The sequence below is a fragment of the Oryzias melastigma genome, linkage group LG1 (genome assembly GCF_002922805.2).
Source record: "Oryzias melastigma strain HK-1 linkage group LG1, ASM292280v2, whole genome shotgun sequence".
Classification (NCBI taxonomy): domain Eukaryota; kingdom Metazoa; phylum Chordata; class Actinopteri; order Beloniformes; family Adrianichthyidae; genus Oryzias; species Oryzias melastigma.
Window position 1 is genome coordinate 8,466,176 of NC_050512.1, and position 23,781 is coordinate 8,489,956.

Here is a 23,781-nt window from a genome sequence, read left to right on the forward strand (position 1 = left end):
CAAGGAGAGACTATAACTTTTGGATGTCTGATTTTTTTTTCCACATCAGATTTGGGATGAAGTGGAGAAGTATGACACTGGCTGCACTCCTGGTGGAGGGAAGAATGGCTTGGGTGTGTTCTTTGATGCTGGGCTGTTATTTGAGTCCAGTACTGCATCAGGAACAGCTTACAGACAAGGTAAGCACATTTTTCCTGCGTTAGTGAACCTTTTATGCAAAGAGAAATCACTTGAGATTCAAAATTTGTTGTTTCAGGTTTGGATGTTGATACAACTCACTCCGAAACAAATGTTGACTTAAAACTGGTGTAGAATGAGAATAAAATTGGATTTAACAAAAATTGCAATCTAGAGTCAATGCCATTCCAAACCTATTATTGTGAAAAGGAAACAATGTCCTTTATCTTGAAAAAAAAACCCTGAAGTGTTTTCGGAATACTGCCTTTTAAATCGAAAAGTCGTGAAAGTCAGTTAGGCACCAATATCCTGCTTTTCAAAAACTGGCTTTAAACACAATAAGACTGCACTACAACACTAGATAACAGTGCCATAAATGTTAGTGAAGATAAAAAATCCTTGATAAGAAAAAAAAAGCTCAGCACACTGACTTGTGGGGCTCAGATGACCCAACTTTAAATATAAACATCCCTAGGGTAGCACAAAGGATAGTGGAGCCAATGGAGCAAATTTAATTTCCAGTAGCTTGAAGACAACAAAACACATCCAGCTGTGTCATTGAGACCATGAAGATAATGTAGATCCTAACAAAGTTTATATGTGTTACACAGATGAGTAACACTGCAACTGTGATAGATGTCAAGCTTTGATAACCTTGTAGCACACCAAGGTCCTGATATATTATCCATTTGGTCACAGTCCTTACTCAAGACTGTAGTTATAATCAAGCAAATGAAACATGTGGAATTGTGTGTGTGAAAAGACAATGCAGATTAACAGTTTAGTTAAGGTTAGTTTGCATGTTGTCAATCCTCTTACTGTTTTGATCACACTGTTTGGAGAAAGAAACCGGGGATGGAGGGTAAATAAAAAGACAAATTAAAGCAAAATATAGGGGGGTGTCATTAGAACACATTCATAGCAATACTTCAGTGTGAAAGACCTTTCCAACTGTCTTTGCTGTTTCCTGTCTTTGCTGATGCTTGAGGACTTTTCAGCCTTCTTTTTGCCCACCTGTGTCTGTTCTAATCTTGTTTCAGAAGTAAAATGTGCAGCACCGTCCAGGAGAAAGCGCGCCTCGACCATCATGGATGTCAGAACCACATTATGTGAGAAGCTTCAAAAAGCAAATATTAATGCATGCATTGCCATTGTAATTCTTAAAAATGACAGTGCATGCATTAGAAATCTTTAATTTATTCATAATAATTGTCTCCTAAATGTTCCCCTATAAACTTCTCCTTGTGGTTAGTGAGTCAGTATAAGGAAGATCTACAGCGGGATTGTTGTTTGGACGGCATGAAGGACTCCCCAGTTTCATACACATGTGAGCGTCGCTCTGAGTACATTCTGGATGGTCAGGCTTGTGTCGATGCCTTCCTCACCTGCTGCAAAGAAATGGAAAAGCAACAGCTTGAAAAGAAAGAGGAGAGCCTGCAACTAGCCCGCAGTAAGATTCTGCATCAACAGCACTGACTGTTCACATAAAGACAAACACTACAGTTACTTTCTGTATTCCAGGTGAAAGTGATGATAGCTACATGGACAGCAATGAAATCGTTACTCGCAGCAATTTCCCGGAAAGTTGGCTGTGGAACGACATTATCCTGCCAGGATGCCCCAAAAATACACCCAACTGGTGAGTTGTAGTCTAGACCATCCTGCAGGAGGAACTCTCCTCCATTTACCTGTAACTCCCAAACGCGAGCTGTCTCTAAAAGTGCCTACACTTTTGTGTGCTTTAGTGAATCCACTTCACTCACTAAAAACGTTCCTCTGCAAGATTCCATTACAACCTGGGAGTTCACTGGAATCAGTCTGTCAAGGACACATGGTTAGTGCATGGTCAGCTTCTGTTTTCATTATATGATCACCCCGCTATCTCCACTTCAGTAAAGGTTTGATTCTAGGGCTGCCACAAAAAGTATTTTAATAGTCAACTAATATCAGCAATCAACTGGACGCAAAAAAATCATCTTAACCATCATGAGCTTTAAACTTAAAGTGTTTAAACTATATGCTAACTAAAACTAAAGACAATAGTTTATTAAGGCTTTAATACATCATGTAGATTTCTCCTTCAATTGTTTCTGGCATTGAAACAAGACTTGGATCAAATGAGGCAATCTGAATCAACAACAAAAAACTAAAAGCCTGCAATTATACAGTTAAAGCTTTTAAATATATATTAGGTTAATCATACTTGTATAAAGTATTCCAAAATGTATTGTCGCATAAAAAATCACTCAAAATATTTACTCACTGAGGCCCATTTATAAAAAGCAAAACATTAATGGCATCATTGAACTCAAGATATTCATATATATACAAAACTCAGAATGCACATATAAACAAAGTCCTGTGAGAAGTTGCATCTTAAAAAAAGAGGGAAAATTTATATTTTATAAAAAAAAAAAAAAAAAAAAAAAAGGATGAACAGCTCCTATCACTGGTTACAAAGTAGTGGCTTTCTCCTGTCAGTGTTCTATGAATTCTTCTTACCTACACCTACTGCACATGCGCAGACCAAATATTTTTCAGTTTGGCAGAGCGCCCATAAACCTGTAATCTCTTTAATCTTGTGGTTATTATGCTGCTTTTTGCAACTTTAGGTTACATTTAATTGTATGCTTAATGTAACTGATATAATATAAGCAAAGCTTGCTCTCTATACGCTAATGTTACCTTAGCTTAGCTTCCCTAGATGAAGATCATCTCATCAGCATGTCTATACTCTGTCACAATGTGCTTTCTCTTCAAATGTTCATGCATTACTGTAATGCTCCCGTGGATCACAAGTCCTGCTTTGCAGATATTGCATCAAACACTTTTTTCTTTTATTTTTTTGTATGTTTCCCACACTTTCAAGCTCCGTTGGCGTTTTGTTTTGGTACACCAGCCTTCCAAAAACTTCCTGTGATATCACTACTGACCCGGATTAGCACGGATGCACATGTGTGTCAAAAAGAATGGCAGACCCGACATTAAAAAGTGCACACCTTAGTTTTGAGATAAAAACAAGGAAAAACATACAATAAACCACGCTTTGACTACCAATAGTTGTCGACCATTTTAAAAGCCGACGTAGTCACAACTAATCGATTAATCGCGGCAGCCCTATTTGATTCCTGTGGGTTTTCATTGAAGGCATCTGTGTGGGAGAGCCACTGGAGGTGATTGTCCGCAAAGACTTCTTCATAGACCTCCGGCTGCCATACTCAGCTGTCCGGGGAGAACAGCTGGAAGTAAAAGCCATTCTGCACAACTACAGGCCACAAATCATAACCGTGAGTGCAGCAAAAAAGCAAAACTGAAACTTAAGACATGACCAGAATAAAATACTTGATCAATCTATGCTACATTTGAATATTTGTCAGTGTTTCCTTTTGATAATGAAACCATGGGCCCTAAGCCGCTTGCTGTGGATCTGATGAGCAAACAAAGATTTTAGAACTTAAATGGCCCTCATTTTATCATTTGTCTTTATTTGTTTAATGAGTCTGAATGTTCTCCATCATTTTGTCTCTATTAAGGTTCGTATAGAACTAGTTGAGGAAAAGGACGTGTGCAGCGCAGCTTCTAAACGTGGAAAATATCGACAGGAGGTAAAAGTTGGGGCGATGAGCACAAGATCTGTTCCGTTCATCATTATTCCCATGAAGGAGGGGACTCTTCCAATTCACGTCAAAGCTGCCGTGAAAGATTCATCCCTGAGTGATGGAGTGGAGAAAAACCTGCGAGTGGTTGTAAGTCAATCTGTTGATTGTTCACATTCAGTATTTATTCTCATTGACAGGTCTCAAGTCTCAACCTGAACACTGTTCTGATTGTACAGAATCAGAACAGCTTTGATTCACTGTGTTTTCGAGTGGGATAAAAAATATTCCATGACAGTGACCAAATCTAAAAATGTATTTTAGGCTTTATTAAAGATAACTACTGTTAAGGATACTAAGAAAACCCTCTTAAAAACACCAGAATGTTGTGCTAAAAATAAGCTTATTGTCTGATACTTTTTCCTCAGCCTCCAGGAGTTTTAGTTAAAGCTGCAGAAACTGTGACCTTAGATCCAGCTAATAAGGGGAAAGGTGAGTCCTTTAGATTAATTTTACATGACTTGTTGAAAAAAAATGTTTACCTTGGCAATTAATGTATCCATGGACTCCCACAATCTAAAACTACAAAACTGTGGTTTCTTGTAGGCGGTGAACAAGTGGAGATTCTGAACAGCAACATTCCTAAAAGTAATTTGATTCCAAACTCACCTACAAGCACTCAGATCTCAGTGACAGGTTAGTTTTCATCATCAAACTGAGCTCTGCATGGTTCCTGGTGATGATATCCACTTCAGTTTGTTCTTTTGCACACAGGCCGAGAACAAGTTTCTGGGCTGGTGGAGAATGCCATCAGTGGAAAGTCGATGGGTACTCTGATTTATCAACCCTCTGGCTGTGGAGAGCAGAACATGATCCACATGACCCTGCCTGTCATTGCAACTACGTATCTGGACAAAACCAACCAATGGGAAGCTGTGGGCTTTCAGAAACGGGCTGAGGCCCTCCAGCACATTAAAACTGGTAAGATGAAAGTTCTGAGTTCAAAAGCTTCAGTTGTTTTCAAAGGTCATTCTCTAACCAATCATCTATTTTTCTATACAGGTTACACAAACGAGCTAGCATACCTAAAAAGTGATGGCTCTTTTGCTGTATGGGCTAACCATGGAAGCAGCACCTGGTGAGGTCATCTACATTATCTATCCATTCAAAAGTTTACCTGTAACTGTTGACATGCCTTTATTCTGACATCCGCTCCGCACTTACTACCGTCTCCTTTAACTTTCCTTTTTCCTCAACTTAACCAAAGATGGGTCATAACCGTATTTTGGGTTAAGTGCTGTAAGAAAACTGTCTTCGCCGTAAAGACTTTCATGGCATAGACACACATTTTAAATGTGGACTTTTTATTTAGTTTCTTTTTTTTTGCTTGAGAGTTTTAACAATGTCATTCTCCTGTTCTGTTATTCACCTGCTCCTTTCGGTACGTTTTTCAGCACATTAAAAAAAAAAAAGCAATTTCAGCAATCTTGCTATCAAAACGTTCAGCTCATTCTAAACATTAATGGTTGTATTTTTGGTATTTATACATTTTAGCAAATAATGCTTCATACCATTTACTAATGTTTTTTTGGGATAATTTGGAGCTTAGCTCATATTTAAGCAACACACTACATGTTCTTGCAAATTGGCATAAATTGAGGATTTTGAAGCAAAGGTACAAGAAATCTTTCAGAAATTTAGGCCAACTTCAGCAGTCTCTCATTGTTCTTCAATGAAATTCAAAGTCTTTTAGCAAGTTTAACCTTTTGCAAATAGCTTTCTCATTTTCAGCAAATCCCTCTAGCAATTAAAGGAAAATGCTTTAGCATTTTAAGCAAACAATTTGATCATCTTCAGCGACCACATTCAGTAAAAAGGATTCTCACTAGTATTATTGTAGGTAATGCAACTTCTCTAGTTTGTATTTATCATTTACCACTCACATACTAAATACATCAACATTATAGTTATAAAAGACCTTTAAGTATTTTTTCAGTAGTTAGGCAGCTGTGCTTCAAAGTTTTTATAACTTATTCTACCATCATGGATAACGTGGATGAAGCCTTTAACCCTTCCGCTCTCTTAGGGGTCCAGATGTATCCACCCATATATGGATGTGTGATTCCTTCCATGACAAATGTGGACAAACGTGGACAGGATTTTATGTCTGCCATGGACATTAGTGAAACTAAAAAAATCAGTGATTAAAAAAAAATCCAGCGCACTGTCTTGTGGGCTCCACATGACCCCCACTTTTAATGTAAACAAGCCAAGGAGAAGGGAAGGGTAAAAAGGCTTAGGGAGCTTTACAGTCACTGTGCCATGTACCTAGGCCCACTCACATTCACACACTGCATTCATATAGGACATGTGACACATGTTCAGGAATGTTCTAAACCAGGGTTCTTTGAATGTGCATATAGCCCACAGTGTTTACACTGAACAAGAAGGAAGGGGCTTCTTCGTTTTAATTTTCTAGTGTTCTCTGGCACATGTCCGCCCTTTACAGGGGAAAGAGGTTTGGTGTGAACTGTGAAAGCGGTTCAAATCTTGTGAGTCTTAATCCAGGCTTTTTCTTTCACAGCTCTACTCTGATATATAAAATGACTTGGTATCATAATTCCAGTGGGGCAAAAACCACAACAATTTATTTCTCTATCATGGTCAATATTCAAATGATTGGAGCTTCCGTGAATTAGAATACATCCATAAGTCACTAACAAATCTGAGTCCTTGATTGGTCAAAGTTCAACCTGGTTTAACTTTTAACGTACATACAAAGGCTGCATGTTTTCGACGCAGAGCCAAAAACAAAACGTTTATCCATGTCTGTTTACATAGACTTTTCATTAGAAGTGGCTGCTTGAATGCATGTTGCAGGGGGTGGTGTGAACATAGCTTCACATTGGTGCCTACCTCAACCACCAGGAGATTGAGCGCCTTGCCCAAGGACACATGGGCAGACAAGGCAGGAACTGAACTTGCATTTCCTCTGATCTGAGGTTCCCTGCTCTGCCTCTGCACCACAGCCACCCTTTCAGGCTATTTGTTTATTTGCAACTACTATAAAGTTGATTTTGTTGATTGTTCATTGTACGAACCCTCCAGGCTTTAGTAATACATTTTTGAAAAAAGGCAGTTAGGCTTTGTGTTTTTGACACAATGAGCCTAGATGCAATCTGTGAAACTGAACCACTGCACTCTCTTCTTTATTCTATAAGGTTAACAGCTTATGTTGTCAAAGTGTTTTCCTTGGCCAACAACCTGGTAGCCATCAAAAAGGAGCATATTTGTGATGCTGTGAAGTTCCTGATCCTCAAAGCTCAGCAGCCTGATGGCTTGTTCACAGAAGTTGGAAAAATGTATCATGGAGAGATGATTGTAAGAGAACCTACTGATCTTTTTCAAGTGTTTCACGTCCAAGTTTTCAACTTAGCCTAAGTTAAGAATCGACTTATATTTGTGTTCCCTCCAGGGTGATGTTCGCGGCTCTGACTCTGATGCCTCCATGACAGCATTCTGCCTCATTGCCATGCAGGAGTCACGCACACTCTGCGGAGCCACGGTCAATGTGAGTTTCTAATTTTAAATCTAAATGTATTTTTTGCATTCTTTTTTTGCAAATCGCAGTTCTTTTTTATCAAGTTTTTGCATATTAGCAAACGTGGCAAAATCTTTCCCACAGTAAAGATGGCAGTAGGTTTTAGTTGCAGCAGAAACGCTTTTGTGTCTGATTTCAATAATTTGCTTTAAAACTTAGCATCTATTAGGATTGGAAGGAGACACTCAACCTGAACTGACCAGTTAAAAATTCAGATTGTTGAATATTTGATCCTGACCAACATTTGAATGAGAATGAAACCTTCAACAACTTGTCTGTATTAATCTGTGGACAGCTGGCCTTACCCCTGATCTTTCATCATCCAAGACTCCCAGGGCAGGAAATATGACAATATGTATCCCAGTCTTAGATTTGAGAGTGTAAAACTAAAAGAAATAATGTGGTATGATACGCCTCAAAAATGCTATTACACCACAGAGATGTGATGCTGCTGGGTCACACTTGAGCTCTGATAAGTTTTAGTAGATCCTCCACCGCACCCCATTTTACAAGTTGACTCACTTTTAAGTGTTATGCCAAGCTCACATAAAGTTTGGAGCCCTGTAGCAATTAACTATGAAGAAAGTCGGCAACCTCTTTGTACTATAAGCTTCAGTATCCACTGACCTCTCTCCATCAGTTTACGTGGCCGTCCACTGGGTGGCTGAATTCCATTTTGCTATGATAAAGCTGAACGTTAACTGTGGAATATTTACGAGTGAGGACATTTGACGACTGGATTTGTTGTACGGGTGGCATCCTATGACAGTTCCACGCTGGAAATCACTGAGAACGGCTCATTCTTTCAGAAATGTTTGTAAAGACAGTTTACATGGCTGAGTGTTTGATTTTAAACACCTGTGGCCAGGCCATGTGATTGGCACACATTATTCTGATCATTTGAATGGGTTAACCAATACTTTTGGTAATATAGTGTACTCGGACCACTAAAAAACTAATGGTTCCACTTATTTTGAACAGTTTCATAAAGTTTTTGTAAAACATGTAATGCAATTACGATATATGTGGTGTTCAACTTTGCATTCCTACAACTCTTTAACCAGATCAGCCTAACCTAACCAAATTCTAAGCATTAGTCTCTAGAGCAGGGGTGTCCAAATCCAGGCCACTGTCCTTCATGTTTTCCAAGCAAACTGCCATTGAAACTCCTTATTGACCAAACACACCTGATCCAGGTGATCAGCAGAAGATGAGACCGAACTTCTTAAAAACCAGCAGGACGCTGGCCCTCGAGGCCTGGATTAGGGCACCCCTGCACTAGAGCCTTGAATTGGCACTAGTTCGGCAACAATTTCCTAACAGGTGGTGGTGGAAAACATCCCATTACATTTAGCCTCTAAAGCTACTAAAAACCAAAAGGCCAAAGTTTTGCATGTTTGTTGCATGAGTAGCCACGTATAACATTAGACAAGCACCCAATTCCTTTTATGGAAACCTTCACAAGTAACAGTGAAGCTCTGCCTACTACCCTCAGCTAAACATTTTGATTTGTTGGATCCATTTTTAAAATGTATATTTGACTGGTTTAAAAAAGAAATAATGTGGTGTTACTACTGGTCTTATGAACTTTGGCTTTCAACAGAAACCTTTTCCAGCAAATTGACTTAAAACAGCAATGCTTTCAGCAATCAAATTAAATTTCTATAAAGAAATTGTAATTCTAGTGTTTCTTATTTTTTGCTTTTCAATAGTTGTAGAAAAGTCATCCTGATTCTCTTAGTCTGTGATTTTTTTAACCCTTTCACTCTCTTTGGGGTCCAGATGACTCCTCCCACATATTGATGAGTGATTCCTTCCATGGCAAATGTAGACAAAGGTGGACAGGATTTTAGTTCTGCCATGGACATTAGCGACACTCAAAAATCAAAGATAAAAAAAAAAAAAGTTCAGTGCTCTGTCTTGTGGGGTCCAGATGACCCCACTTATAATGTAAACAATCCAAGGAGAACAGAAGGGTTAATTTGGGTCTGATCCTAGAATTATTGATGGTGACCTATGATTTAAATTTTATACAGTAATTCCCGAATGATTAGTGGGAAACTCCCTCATAAATCTGAAGATATTTAACAAGGGTTGCTAACACTGTTTGAAAAAAATGAAAAGGTACTGTACACTGGCAGTCTTTCCAAATCTTGCCAGTACACTAATGAATACCAGCTTTTAACCATTGGGGCTTTACTCTTTTTAATCATTTGTTTCTTCCCCTCCTGTGTAGACTCTACCAAGCAGCATTGACAATGCAGTTGCCTACCTGGAGAAACGACTGCCCAGCCTTACAAATCCTTACGCTGTTGCCATGACATCATATGCTCTGGCAAATGAGGGAAAACTAAACCGCGAGATTCTCTACAAGTTCATTTCTCCAGGTGCTGACACATCATCCAACAAACATCACTGTTAATTGTAGGATTTGTAACTATGGGCAATCTTTCTTTTTTTTCATTATTAAGTTTGACTTTTGCCTCCCGTTTGAGATGTGTCATGATGATGGTTTTTCTCTCGTGTTCCAGCGTTGTCCCACTGGCCTGTTCCTGGAAAGCACCTCTTTACCCTTGAAGCCACAGCTTATGCTCTACTGGCTTTGGTCAAGACCAAGGTGAGCTCATCCTTCATCCTGATAAATAATCGTGTTTGTTCTGTTTCACATATTTAGTCAAAAAATGTTTGCAGTTTTTTTAGCTAAATTTTGGATCAGTAAGTAAAGAGTAAATTTTGTTATATAAACTCCTTTTGTATTTGTGTCAAGTCTTTTGAAGATGCCAGACCTGTTGTGAGATGGTTCAACCAGCAGCAGTTTGTTGGTGGGGGCTACGGATCCACCCAGGTTAGAAATAGTTTTGCTCTCTTTTAGTGACATAAATTCAAAATCTTTCTGGGCTTCAAAGTCTGTTTTTTAATCTTTCTCCTCTAGGCTACAATAATTGTGTACCAAGCTGTAGCAGAATACTGGACCAACGCTCAAGAACCAGAGTATGATCTAAAAGTGGATATCTTGTTGCCAGGCAGATCAAAACCTGATAAATATGAATTCAACCGTGACAACAGCTATGCTACAAGAACCTCTAAAGTGAGATCCTGCTGCTGTTGCACAAAAGCTCAATGTTTTTCTTTGTTTCTTTATTTATGACTAAGTGTGTCCCTGCAGATCAAAGAGATAAACAAAGATGTAAAAGTGAAAGCCACTGGATCAGGAGAAGCTGTTGTCAAAGTAAGGACTGCATTTGTTTCTGAAGGAGTTCCAAATTTGATTTAAACGTGAAATATGGCCTATATTTCTTAAGTAAAAATGAAGTAATCATCAGTAATCATAAAGACAAGAGTGGTTTGCATGAAGACTTCACCAACTTAACATATCTAATTGAAAGCACAGTGACCAGAAAACACTTTCATTTTCTTAAAACTGAAGAAAATAGCAGGTAGGTCAGTCGGTCGCTCAGTCAGTTTCAAGCATAGATTGTGGACCAGTAGAACTTTGTCCAGTTCTATCTGGATGAACACCATTCAAATATGTAATTGTAGAGTTAGAGAAGCTAATTCTTCTGTAACAGTCCTGGTAAATTGTCTTTCCGTCCTGGGAGAGGATTTCTCCTTCATGTGAACATCTGTGAGGTTTCTTCTTTTTTTTCCCTAGAATCAGTATTTTTTTTTAGAAGTTTTTCCTTATTGAGGAGGATGATCTAAAGGCAGGGATAACCAGTTTAGTTTAGTCTGTTTAGTTCAGCAATCAGCTATTGCTTATATTTCATGACCAACTTTCTGCTTTTGTAAAATTACCAGTATCATTAAGTCCAATGAGACAATTGTTTTGTTATATTGGGCAATATAAATACAACTGAATTTAACATTATCAAAAAATAAAACCGATTTTTCAAACTCATTGCAGAAATTATGAAGTATGAAAACAAAGACTTACTTTTGTCATATTTGATTAATTCAATATGGTGAATATTAACTGAATTTAAGAAGATGATCAACCTATTACGAGGGGAGGGTGTTATTGTCCAAAGTGTAAACTTTAAAAATTTACCTTATTTATGGAAATCTGAAAATGTGATTTAAGATGGGAAGTGTGAAGTTTATTTCATTGTGATTCTGATATAAAACCACTGTGCTGCTCAAAAAAATGTCTTTCTTTGGGGTGATCTCCTCTTTTGCTTCTTACCAAGAGCAGACAATTGATCCATGAATTTGATTCACTTTGGTTGCTATCCACATTCATCTTTCTTATCTTGCTTCGACAGATGGTGTCTTTGTACTATGCTCAACCTCAAGAAAAGGAAAGTGACTGCCAAAAGTTTGACGTATCAGTACAGCTGCTTCCAGGTATCTTTGTTTCTAGAGTTTACCGTTTTAGGTTTTTTTAATCATATAATGAGACGTTTCTTCCTACAGATAAGAATATTGGGGATGAAAAGGTCTACAAACTCCGGATAGAGGTTTTGTAAGTATACTAAATCAATTATTTTTGCTCTGCTCCAATTCTCTTCAGTTTCTTTACAGTGCTCTCATATACAGATACAAGGACAGCGAACGTGATGCCACCATGTCCATCTTAGACATCGGTTTGCTGACAGGCTTCACTCCCAACCTGGAAGACCTAAAAGCTGTAAGAGTGTAAATCAGTTCAGGATGAGATTAAACAAGTGCTCTAAACCAATGATGACTTGTACTTTTGTCTACAGCTGTCTGGAGGGCGTGCTCCGATCATTAGCAAATATGAAATGAACACAGCTCTTTCAGAACGAGGCTCCCTCATCATCTACCTGGATAAGGTTTGACCCCAGGCTGCTTTTTATTAATGTCTGCATAATCAGGATCCACCACGTTTCTGCAATCGCGTTTTGCTTCTATCAGAATTTAGTCATAGATTTTGTTGCACACAATTGTGGGCTAACACTAAGGGAAAAGCTAGTATGACGCATAGAGACAGGGACTGAGTTATGATTGCAGTCACGTCTATTAACAAGTTAAAAGTGTGTGTATATACACTATATATATATATATATATATATTCAAGAATGGCCATTCAATGAACATTTGTCAACATCAATTAACAAGATCAAGAGCGTGTCAGCTCACATTACCACCCAGCTAACACACTGCTTGTCCAAGAGTTTTTCCAAATGACAGCAAATAACAGACACCTGAATTACATCTGCCTGTAGGTTTCTCACACCAGACCAGAGGAAATCAGTTTCAGGCTGCAGCAGACCATGGAGGTGGGCGTTCTTCAGCCAGCAGCAGTGTCTGTCTATGAATATTATGAGCGTAAGTACAAGCTGCATCTGTTCTCATCAGGGTAAAGTTAAGTACAGTTTAAGTCAATAATGTGAATACAACTTCTCTTTCCAGAAACACCTTGTGTGAAATTTTATCATCCAGAGAGGGAAGCAGGACAGCTACTGCGGCTCTGCAAGGGTGACGAGTGCACATGTGCAGAAGGTAACCAAGATACATTTGTGTGTCACAAGCAGGGCTGTCCCTGGAATGCATGACACCCTAGGCAAAAAGTGATCTGGGCAGCCCCATCTAGTCTGGGCAAGAAACAACGTATCTGCCTGGAATATGTTGCAATAAATATTTATTTATTTTAATTCTCAAAACTTTGAAATTAGCCACTTAGGAAAATTGTTTAGCATAGTACTCGCCCAAGGTGGGACACAATCCGACAATCTCTGCAACTGGAGGCTGAGGCGCTAACCACTGCCCCTCAGCACATATTGACCTCCATGGTAGGTTTTACTAGATTTCCAGTGTTGAAAGGTTTAGAGATTTCCATTGCTAAAGTTTCAAAAATGAAAAGAAAAAAACACTAGATCCCCAGTTATACTGGGGGCTCAAAGCAATTGAAAGACAAACATCTTGTTAAGTCAGTTTTTCCTCCTCTTTTTTACTTTTTGGACCTCCAAGCTGTCCCTGAGGGCTTGTTTTGCTGGTTTTTCATCCTCAACGTTTTAAATAAACACTAACAGCAACAATACTACAGCACTACAACTGTTTTCAGTTGCAGAAAAAATTTACAATAGCTGCATTTCCATTAACTGAAATTTCGCAAATTGGAATTTCGATAATAAATTCTCCTAATGGAAACACCACAATTTCGAAAAAACTGGCATCTTTCAAAATAAAGTTTTTGCGCTTAGTGGAAACACTTTATTCAAAATAAATGTGCTTCTTGGTATGAAGAATCTGCTTTGAGCGCTGCACAGCCGGCGCATCGAGAGGTCCCGCAGCATCACAGCTCTTTAGAAATTGCGGGTCATACGGAACCGCGCAGTTCCTCCTCCTCCTTTCCTCAACACTTCATCTGCAGACGCACTTTTGCAGCTTGGAGCCTGAAGTCTCAGGAATGTGAGAGCCGTGACAGAAACTTGAATGGATGTTGTCGTGTTTTCAAAAAGGAAAAAAAAGGTCCAGATGCTTTCCTGTTAGAATGCTTTTTCTTTTAACCGCTGAACAGGCTTCTCACTCTTCTGAGTCAAGCTGCGCTGAACGCGCACCCCAGACAGAGCTGTGACGTCACCCACATGCTCCCTTTTAGTGAATTAAATAAAAAAAATACTTGTACTTGTTCATTGCTGTGTTTATTATGACTTATCGCGTGAGTTGATTTGTCCTTTATCGCAAAATTATGAGTTAATGGAAACTGTGTCATTTCGAAACTGTGTTTTTTTGTTAATTCCAAGAATTTCGATAAAGTTTGGCGCAAATGTGTAATGGAAGCACAGCTATTGACATTAGCTTATTTTTCAGACAGTGTGTTCATGCGGTTTACTTGTTTTCAGAGAACTGCAGCATGCAGAAGAAGGGTCAAATCAACAATGATGAGCGAACAACTAAAATCTGTGAGAGTACAGAGACCAGTAAAATTGAGTATGGTAAGAGCTGAACAACATTTAGAACCATTTGAGTGAACATCTTCCCTATGCACATAAATGACAGCCGCCTCTGTCTCCTTGCAGCATACAAAGTTCTGGTGGAAGATGTTGTCCATCAAGCGTCAATTGACATCTATGCCATGCGGGTGCAGGATTCCATCAAAGAAGGTTGGTGATCATCTTCAGGTGTTTCCTCTGACACCACGGAGGCACATTTCAGAGTATCTTATACAGATTGAAGCTCTCCTAGATCTGGGTTAGGGTCGGCCCTTTGGACCTACACTATTTGAGTACCATTGTATGGGTGGGTTTAGCCTGACAACCACAATACTTTTTCACATCAAAGTACTGCCCAGTATGTGAATTGTTTGTCCATCATTAAATTCACCCAACCAGCAAATGGTGAATAATTTACAGCTGTTCTACAGCTGCAGGTATAGGGTCAGATGGATGGCTCCAAAACGTAACACTGACTTTCTGAGTCCTTGTGCACTTATGAACATCCCTCTGCTCAAACATATTGTTTATTATGATAAAACTGACCACCAGAGAAATCCAATAACAGAACACCCATTGGGGTCGGGTTCCCAGTGCTGTTCTTTTAAATGACCCCACCAGCTACAAATACTAACCCTAATGTTGGTGGGAAAGTATCCAAAAAGGCTACATATTTTACTGCTTTTCGGCCCATGAGCCAAAATCTCAATGAGAGATCTGTAGAGGAGTTGTGCCCCTCTTGTTCATAAGAGCGAACTCTAACACATATGGTACACAACCTGGAAGGATTTAGGTAAGGCCACACCAGCCTGCCATCCCTTTTGTGGTAGAGATGTAAGAAACTTTTTAGTAAACGAGGTCTCAGAACCTAAACTTTGCAAGGAGACAAGCCAAATTATCTTAAGCCGGAATCCTCGTTACAAGTCTGCATACTCAGATCCCAGTCCTGAGTCCAGTCTGGAGCTCTGATGACAGCAATCTGAACAACATTACAAATGCAATACTGCATACACTCTCCATCCTTCGAAGTAATCTCATTTCAATTGTCCCTCAACTGGAAACAGAATGCTAAAGCATTCAAACTTTAACCACATGGTGGAGTGACTCAATCTAAGCACTAAAAGAAAATTAATCTTCATGTGGTTGGGAACCAAAGCCACAAAATAGGAGATGCTGATTTCATCCATGGGTTCTTCATGCTCATCAGCACACAGCAGAGAAGTTATTCTTTAACTCCCAAAGACATATCCTTCCTCCCTTTGGCTGCGTTGATAAAAACATTCATAAAAGCAAATCAGTAGAAAGGAGGAATTCTTTTAGAATCATACTTTTGCCGATTTAGCTTACCGTTGTCTACATAAACATAATTCCTGCTCATTTACAAGGCTTGAATGGGCCCCAATGACTCACATTCTATCCCAAGGGACACAGTCACATGCTTTCTCCATGTCAGACAGATTTGGACTGGATTTTTCAACTCCTCTATTGGCACCTAATCCATATTTAAAATGTATTTGGTATGTAAGTTCCCCTCTCACACATTTTTCTTAATGTTCATTATTACAGGAAGCACTGATATTGGTCCCATGGGAAAACTGCGACCATTCCTCAGTTATCCCCATTGCAGAGAGGCTTTGAATCTGGTGAAAGGCAAAACGTATCTGATCATGGGATCATCCAGAGACATCCACAGAGATGAAAAACAGCAAACGTAAGTCTGGTTTATGCATATCTGTGTCCACTAGTATCCCCATACAACTCACATAACTAGAACCAGGGGTGTCCAAATCCAGGCCTCAGGGGCCGCTGTCCTACATGTTTTCCAACCAACTTGTCATTAAAGCTCCTCATTGGCCAAACACACCTGATCCAGTTAATTAGCAGTAGATAGGGCAGGGTTTCTTGGAAAACCAGCAGGAAGCCGGCCCCCAAGGCCTAGATTTAGACACACTTGTGGTTATCAATTAATGCAGTACTGAGGATAAATCGCTCATCCACTTTTTCTTTTCTTTCAGATATCAGTACGTCCTTGGAGAGAGAACTTGGATTGAGTATTGGCCAACAGCAGAGGAATGTCAAGGGGATGAACACAGAGACACATGTCTTGGCTTAGATGAGATGCTGGAGCAGTACAGGGTGTTTGCATGTCAGCAATAAAGAGAAAAAAGCTTCTCCTTTCAGTGTGTTTCTTTTTTTTCTGTTTAACAATGTACTGTATGTAGAATAAAACTTACATACTTGTCTTGAGCTGAAAAAGCCCCTCCTGTGAAAGAGCTGCATCGTTACCGTCAGTGACATCATGACAAAGATTCAAAACATTAAAATGCTTTTAATTTTTTTTTTTATGATTTAATATAAAAATTACTAACCTGAAGAAAAGAGTTTTTTCTGTCAATCTGCCCCTCTTTGTTAAATCTGTCTTTTTCTCTACACGTTTTAAGTTTGCAGTTAGATGACAATAAAGACGTGTTCATAAATTTATTAATTGGATTTTATGCCATTTCATTTTCTTTAAAAAAATTCTAGCAAAGAATTGTCATTTTTCCTAATCTGGTTCAGACATCAGGTGAGTGACTGATAGTTCTCCTCTTAGGAGGTACAGGAGGCGTTTTAGCTTTGCTAAAGAAAAGAAACAACTTATTTGTGATAGAAAACAAAACACTGCATAGACTGTGTGAAAACACTTAAACCAGAGAGCAAAGACTGATTAGAAATTTAAGGAGCTCCTTAGGTGAAAAATTTTGTTTTTTAATCCGAGGGTTGTTTCTATTTTGTGACTTCCTTTCTCTTTGCATTCAACATATTTTCGAAATAACAATATCAATTTTGGTCACTGGGGTTGTGACTTCAAACATGAAACATCAAACCACACACACAGCAACATCGGTTTGAAGGCTGTTGCCACCAAAAGTGCTCTCCCGAATGAGTGCAGTATTTCTCTTTATAGGATGCTTAAGCTAGTGGTAGCTCACAGAACACCCGCTGCATTGTTCGACAAGCATTTTTATTTGTTTGTATTTAGTTTGTATTTAGTTGCACTTTGTCTTCAAACCAATTTCCAAAATTAAACAGTAAATATTCTGCCATTTGTAACCGTTGTTAGAGGGAGCAGGGGTGTTTCCTGGATCTGGGAACATTGGGGGCTGAGCCCACTCCCTAATAAAAGACTGAGGGAATTTACAGAGTGAAAGTAGCTTTTTAATTCATTCTTGAGCATCGTGGCACCTTGTTTAAAGACAAATACTGCAATATGCACTTTAAAACATATTTATTTTCAAACTTAAACATGACAATGTAAAGAATATCTTATACATCAGTACTGATCTTATAAGGAAGACAAGATAATCCCATTTGATTTTACAGACAATTACTTTGTTTTGGTTTTCTCTTTACAACCAAAAATGTTATTTCTGTGTCAGTTTGAATGATAGACTTTGGTGTCTGCAGATACATTTCATCCAGTATTTTGCTGTTACTTTCTTTTTCCAGACTGCTCCTTTCTTTCAATCGCATTTTCCTTCTAATTTTTAAATCTTTCCTTCTCTCACTTGCTTTAAGTCTATCACTCCACTTTTCCCTCTGCCTCTTGCTATTATCTGGTCACATCTGCTCATCCTCATCTCTTTCCCTCTTTTTAGTAGCAACTTTGTTTATTCTTTCTTCATCATCCTCTATTAGTCTGTTTAGTTCTTTGAAAGTGGAAGTGTCAGGCCACAGCAGAAAGCTGCTTTGGTGGTTACAGAGTCTTCCACCCACTCAAATGTTGCAAACCAAGTTGATAGAAATGCTCTATTCTCCTTTCCAAAGTATGCTTGATGGAAAGCAGTGATGTTTCACCTACCCTAACTTTGTATCTGCAGTCTTCAAATCACTGACTCCAGTAGGGATGCTACCCGTTGCTGCATTCCTCATTGGACTCATGTTCCCTCCTCCCTCCTTCGGCTGCCCTCTTCTCCTCATTCTCTGTCCTATCTTGGTCATCTGTAAAGAAAGTATAACATCAGATTTACTTTATAATAAAATTTGAACTAAAGGTAAACATAACAGAAAACTCATCCTTGCAGAATGAATAGCATTCAAGAGTCGTTTAATAAGAAAATTTCAAAATATTACAGTTTTAATTATGAAATAGAATAGATGATGCTCAAATGTTAAACAGTATTAACTGTCTTCTATCTGGATATTTGGACTTTATGCACTCATACAAACACTTACGTACATGATAAATATAAAAAAAGCTTTTTTCTCCTGAGTAAATCAATGGAAACGCAAATAGATGTAACTCAACAATGTGGTGGTGAACATCTCGCAGGGTTCACCAACCCTGGTCCTCGAGGGCTACTGCCCTGCTTGTTTTAAATCCAACCCTGCTTCAAAAATTGCTGCTCACCTGGATCAGGTGTGTTCAGTCAATCAGAAACTGGGCTAATTCAATCCAGCTAATCAGCATCTACTGAAGCACAATTAGCTTGAAAACAAGCAGGGCAGTTGCCCTCGAGGAACAGTGACAGTAAACCAAATGGTCAAATCAAACGTTGCAATACTAATCAATTAGGCCGATCTTAAGCAATGATCATAATAATAAATCTTTGCATGAAAAAATACAAACTGCGATCTAAGCATTAGAAATTAGCAACATGATTGATTGGTTTATTTCAAGCATAGATTCTGAAAAATACATGAAAAACACAATTATTTCAAAGTCATAAAAGAAATAGTTAAATGCAATGATTAGAAAATAGAAATCAGTAGTTTGATTGCTTGAAAAGGGCTGGGAAGAAGTTTTCTTAATTAATTCCGCCCCTACTCCTCAGAAAATACCTCTGGTAGATCATAAAGCATTCTAGGAAAAGTTAAAAATCAAATAAAAAAGATTTGATTAAAATGGTTTGTCTATCTAAACAACAAATGTTATCAGAACACATCTCTATCTTCTTAATAGCTATACAGAAATTCTGGACACTTCTGGTGAGTATATCACCATGCCATGTAGATACCACTCTGAATTATGCGAGGCTGACGCTTTAGCTAACAAAATGTCATTATATCAGATAGGTATTCATAAAACTTTAACATTTCCAGGGCGCTTGCCTGTTTCATGTGTTCGGACAGAGTCTTCCTGCTTGCTGCAGCCACAACAGAAGAGCTGTCCCGCTTCTTTTTCTCAAAAACCAGTCAGGTGGGTGTCCGTTTTTATTGGAAGTTGAGACCACCGGAAAAGTTCAGAAGTCAAGCTAAACATCGGCTGTCAGCGAATAAAGGGGAGGTAAAAGGTATGCGATAATAAGAGGATTTTTCCTCTCTGTTAATGGAGTAAGATAGTTGTCAAAAGAAACGTTTTCATGAATAAAAAGTTGAATTAATAAAGAAAGTCGTATTTGTAAATACAAAGTGTGCACAAATTACGGTAATTATTTTGGAAAAAATTTGCAGAGAAAAATATGAATACAAAATTTAGATTTACATTTAACATGTCTCTTTAGAATACAACTTTTCCTTGTTTGGATAAGACTTTTCTTTGTCTTGAATATGAATTTCTTCTTTCTTTAATCTGCTTCTGGATTTTTTTTAATTCATGCAGTACAAGCCAGGACAATTTCCAGACAAAAATTGCGGTTCACAAAACCACTCGTCAGTTTTTTAAGTTAAGTTAGTTGTTGTCTAATTTTGCTACTAGTCAATTACTGTTTGTGTATTCTTCATCTCATGCAAATTCATGAGAAAATAACAATAAGCAGGTACTGTTTTTATTCACAAGCCTCTGCGTCCAAGCACTGAACGCTGGAACGTGAGGTCATGTGACCGAATTTAGCAAGCTGATTAGCTGCAGCTGACATCTACAATCATACAGGAGCAGATTTTTGTATTATTTGATAATATGGAAATTAATATACATTTAGTACCACATTTGTGATTTAATTATTGTAGTTCTTTTGAGTAGCTTTGCAATTATACCTCCTTTTCGTGGATTGAACAAGTAATGAGAAAGTTATAACACGTTGAACACTCTAATCTTTGTTTCTGGTCACAGAAATTTGACTTTTTTGCTGTTTATTCGGGAATAAAATTACTACTACTTATGATCACTTAAAAGACCATAACTTTCTTATTCTTCAAATTATTTGAATTATTTTTATAGCATTGGAAATGCCTCTTTTAGCCATTTCCAGTTATATAAAGATTAGAGCAATCCCTTGAATTTTAAAATTTTAGTCACATACCTGCGCAGTGAGTATTATATATATATATATAAATCTGTACCTTGGGTAAAGCAATACTTCCACTCAATTCACTGTGTGGTCCTTCGATGTCCTTGTCTCTCCCAAAGATGCAGGTTAGCCAACCAGGCTGCAACATGGCTCCTTCTCCAGCAGGTCTCGTGCGTAGTTAGAAGAGAGGGTCTCCAGCCTTCATAGTGTCGTCTCAAGTCCTCCTTAGATGCTTACCAGTCTGGCAACAACATAATGGAGCTAGGTTGGTCCGTGTGGGTGGTGGAAAACAGCTCGGTCTTGATAGTTAGCACGTGTTAGCTTAGGGCTTAACTACCCAGTAGTTAGCAATAAAAGATCACTTCCAAAGCTTCGGGTTGAAGCTACACGGACTTTCATCAAATAAAACAAACTTCAGGTAATTCACTGTGGATCAGAGCGACAAAACTACACAGCACTATTTTTTTTGTTACTGCTAGAACTAAAAAACAAAAAACGAGCACACTCCTCTCCCGTGACTTCCTGCTCTACGTTACTTTCGCCGGATCTCCTTTCCTCCGCGCCTTCTCACATATCACTCCGCCTCTCTCTACGAGTGGACAAAAATGGTTCTCAAAAACAAAGTACTTAATATAAGGTGCATCTGAAATTTTCCCAAACTTTTGAAAACACAAAATTAACCATAAACAAAAAACAGGTAAATAAATGTAATTTCTCTGCGTTTATGCTTGAGTATTGGGACTCCCCTAATGTCGCAGCTCAACAAACGTCATCATTGAGACTGCTTAATATCATTATCAATTTCTGGGCTACTAAAAATGAACAAATAATTTGTAGTTTTTAAATACTTTTTTTTTTTTTTACTCTGTAAGCTTCACTGCTTAAGTTCCCACTATCACAATTTTTTTATTAAAAAAAAAACACATTCTCAGTAGTGCTTTAAATATGATTTAGATGTTTTTAACCAAAATCCCACAACCTGAATGTCTTAAAAAGCCATTTTTCAAGTTGATCTGAGGCCTCCGTTTCAAAAATCCAAAAATTTCCCCTGAGGGGGCGTGGCTTTTGGTGCTAAGCAGCTCTGTACTGTCAGAACTGTTTGTTGTTAACTTCTTTATTTTCATCCACAGAACAGGAAGTACATCCAAAGCAATAGGAGGCAGTAAATAGCCTTTTTTTTTTAAACACGTGAAATTACTAAAACACAACACTGTTTTTATTTTCATTTTATTTGAACACTTCAACAGCAGAGCTTTTATCATTCTTTTAAATTCCTTAACTCTTCAACTGTTTACGCAGTTAACGTAATTCAAACGTATGCGGAGAAATGCAGCTTTGTGCTGATATGACACTTCACACAAGTCTTTATGAAATGAACGTAAACCAACTGATTCTAACACAGAGAAAAACAGCTTTGTATAGTTATGCAAAGCACAAAAATACATTTTTTTCTGCACCCGAATCCATCAGAATTATGATAATTGCGTTAAAGAGTTCCAGGAACAAAGTTGAAATATTTGAATTTTGGCGAGGTCGTCGTGTTGCATCTACCAATCAGGAACTCAGCTTTGTCCTTGTGATGTTTTCAGTAACTCGATCAACAGGGAGAATACAAATCCAATGCAAGCGTGTTCGCCCTAAATATCCATCCATTTTCCTTCTTTTTTATGTATTTATTTTTTTGTCCTACCCAACAGTAGAGCAAATACATGAAGAGCTGAAGGCCTCTTGTGTTGCACATACTTTTCTGTTACAACAGGGGTTATGGGTTATGGATCTTATAAATTATTATTGGCTTCTTGAGATTGGATTTTCAAATAGATGTTTTAGACCTAAGACTGGGTTGTTAGATTAATTAAAAACGTAACTACCTTGAAATATTTATTTACTTTTTCCAGGGTTTGGAAAGGAGTATGCAGGTAAATGTAAAGGGAAAAAAATTGAGAGGGCTATAGGAATAAATTAAGTTATAATTAGGAAAAAGGAAATCGAATGAGAGTAAAAGAAAGAAAAGTCAAGAACAGGGTACAATTTGGGGAAAAATAAGGAAAGAAGAAAAAACAAGGAAGGTGTGTGTGTGTGTGGGGGGGGTGGGTTGAGGTTAGGGTTGTAAAGATAAAGGTGGTAACGGTTAGAGCAAAAAAAGAGGAAAATAGGAAGATGAGTTATACAGTAAAGGGATGAGGAGCGATACGGTAAAAGGAGAAAAAAAAATTCAGACCTTGGAAGGAAATGATGTGAAAATTATGGGGGTGGGTTGAAATTAGATAGAATTAAAAGGGTTTGATTAATGGGGAGGAGTAGTTAAAGGAGGAAGAGGAGGGGAGAAGGAGAGGGCAAGAAAGAACAGGACTAGAATCATTAAAAGGTTGGATCTTCTGAAGTTGGTGGTAGTCTGTTCTTGGTCTCCCTCTAGTGGAAAAAAGATAAACTGTTAGACACCAGTTTTTACAAGAAAGTCATGAAATCATTTGGAGTGCAAGGTGTCTAATTGGCAATCTACATCTTCTTGGTTCTCCTCCTTTCAGAGGTTGACCATCTTGGATTGGTTTGAGCCACCATTGCATTGACTGTTTCCCAGAGAATTAAAGTACAGAAACAGGAAATTGTCAGCTTCATTTTTTTTTTCATATTGTGTCTGACCAACGAAGTGTTGTCAGTCTATTCCTTTCTGGGAATTTTGGACCATTCTTCCAAAAGTGCATTAGTCCAGTCACACATTGATGTTGGTGGAGAAGACCTTGTGCTCCAATTCATTCCAAAGGTGTTCCATGGGGTTCAGGTCAGGACTCTGTACAGGCCACTCCAGTTCACCCACACTAGACTCTGTCATGCATGTCTTTGGTGGACCTTGCTTTGTGCACTGATCTGCAGTCGTGCTGAAAGAGGAAGAGCCAACTCCAAACTGTTCCCACAAGGTTGGAAGATGCAATTGTCCAAAATGTTTTGCACTGCTAATGTTAAGTTACGGCCGGAGCATGTAAACAGAGCCCACAGCGACAGAGAGGGTAAGAGGGTGGGAATACTCTGCACCAATAATTCAGCCCACAACTCTGATTTTCAAATTTGAATTTCTGATGAAATACTGCTGCTCTGCAGAAAATCTATCAAAAAAAACAAGTTTTTATGATTTTGGCCAAAAACTGCATAATCATAATTAAAATAATGCTGGGAATGCTTTTATAATAGATCAAAGTATATTTTCAGTGAGACCTCAATAACGAAAGATGTGAAAATTATTTGAATATTTTCATTAAGTGTTCAGCTAGAACAATCGTCAACCTTTGTCTAATGGTAAGTCT

The 23,781-nt window shown here is 38.3% G+C and overlaps 1 protein-coding gene and 1 long non-coding RNA gene across 6 annotated transcripts in view; one reads left to right on the forward strand and one right to left on the reverse strand.

The window, feature by feature from the left end:
* LOC118598701 overlaps positions 1–22,257 on the reverse strand; it is a 36,457-nt gene extending 14,200 nt beyond the window's left edge. Inside the window, exons 1-2 of the long non-coding RNA XR_004947801.1 lie at positions 20,532–22,257; positions 18,112–18,251 (exon numbers count right to left, since the gene is read on the reverse strand). This is a non-coding gene — a long non-coding RNA (uncharacterized LOC118598701). The remainder of the gene's footprint in view (positions 1–18,111; positions 18,252–20,531) is intronic.
* The window catches only part of LOC112137453 (complement C3), an 86,892-nt gene that overhangs the window by 9,108 nt on the left and 54,003 nt on the right, over positions 1–23,781 (forward strand). The window contains exons 16-43 of one of the 5 annotated variants that reach the window (XM_024259791.1): positions 50–179; positions 1,218–1,286; positions 1,430–1,627; positions 1,699–1,816; positions 1,923–2,011; positions 3,325–3,464; positions 3,711–3,923; positions 4,202–4,265; positions 4,380–4,469; positions 4,548–4,754; positions 4,836–4,911; positions 6,995–7,154; positions 7,249–7,344; positions 9,611–9,761; positions 9,906–9,991; positions 10,142–10,219; positions 10,307–10,462; positions 10,541–10,603; positions 11,637–11,718; positions 11,788–11,836; positions 11,911–12,001; positions 12,078–12,167; positions 12,561–12,663; positions 12,748–12,837; positions 14,181–14,273; positions 14,358–14,441; positions 15,837–15,981; positions 16,286–16,450. The exons of 1 other annotated variant lie outside the window; for it this stretch is intronic. In XM_024259791.1, the coding sequence (XP_024115559.1) occupies positions 50–179; positions 1,218–1,286; positions 1,430–1,627; positions 1,699–1,816; positions 1,923–2,011; positions 3,325–3,464; positions 3,711–3,923; positions 4,202–4,265; positions 4,380–4,469; positions 4,548–4,754; positions 4,836–4,911; positions 6,995–7,154; positions 7,249–7,344; positions 9,611–9,761; positions 9,906–9,991; positions 10,142–10,219; positions 10,307–10,462; positions 10,541–10,603; positions 11,637–11,718; positions 11,788–11,836; positions 11,911–12,001; positions 12,078–12,167; positions 12,561–12,663; positions 12,748–12,837; positions 14,181–14,273; positions 14,358–14,441; positions 15,837–15,981; positions 16,286–16,427 (3,153 nt within the window). In that variant the 3' untranslated portion in view covers positions 16,428–16,450. Of the gene's footprint in view, positions 1–49; positions 180–1,217; positions 1,287–1,429; positions 1,628–1,698; positions 1,817–1,922; positions 2,012–3,324; positions 3,465–3,710; positions 3,924–4,201; positions 4,266–4,379; positions 4,470–4,547; positions 4,755–4,835; positions 4,912–6,994; positions 7,155–7,248; positions 7,345–9,610; positions 9,762–9,905; positions 9,992–10,141; positions 10,220–10,306; positions 10,463–10,540; positions 10,604–11,636; positions 11,719–11,787; positions 11,837–11,910; positions 12,002–12,077; positions 12,168–12,560; positions 12,664–12,747; positions 12,838–14,180; positions 14,274–14,357; positions 14,442–15,836; positions 15,982–16,285; positions 16,451–23,781 lie in introns of those variants that run through there. 3 more of the 5 variants (XM_036211624.1, XM_036211628.1, XM_036211630.1) reach the window with 3 other exon arrangements.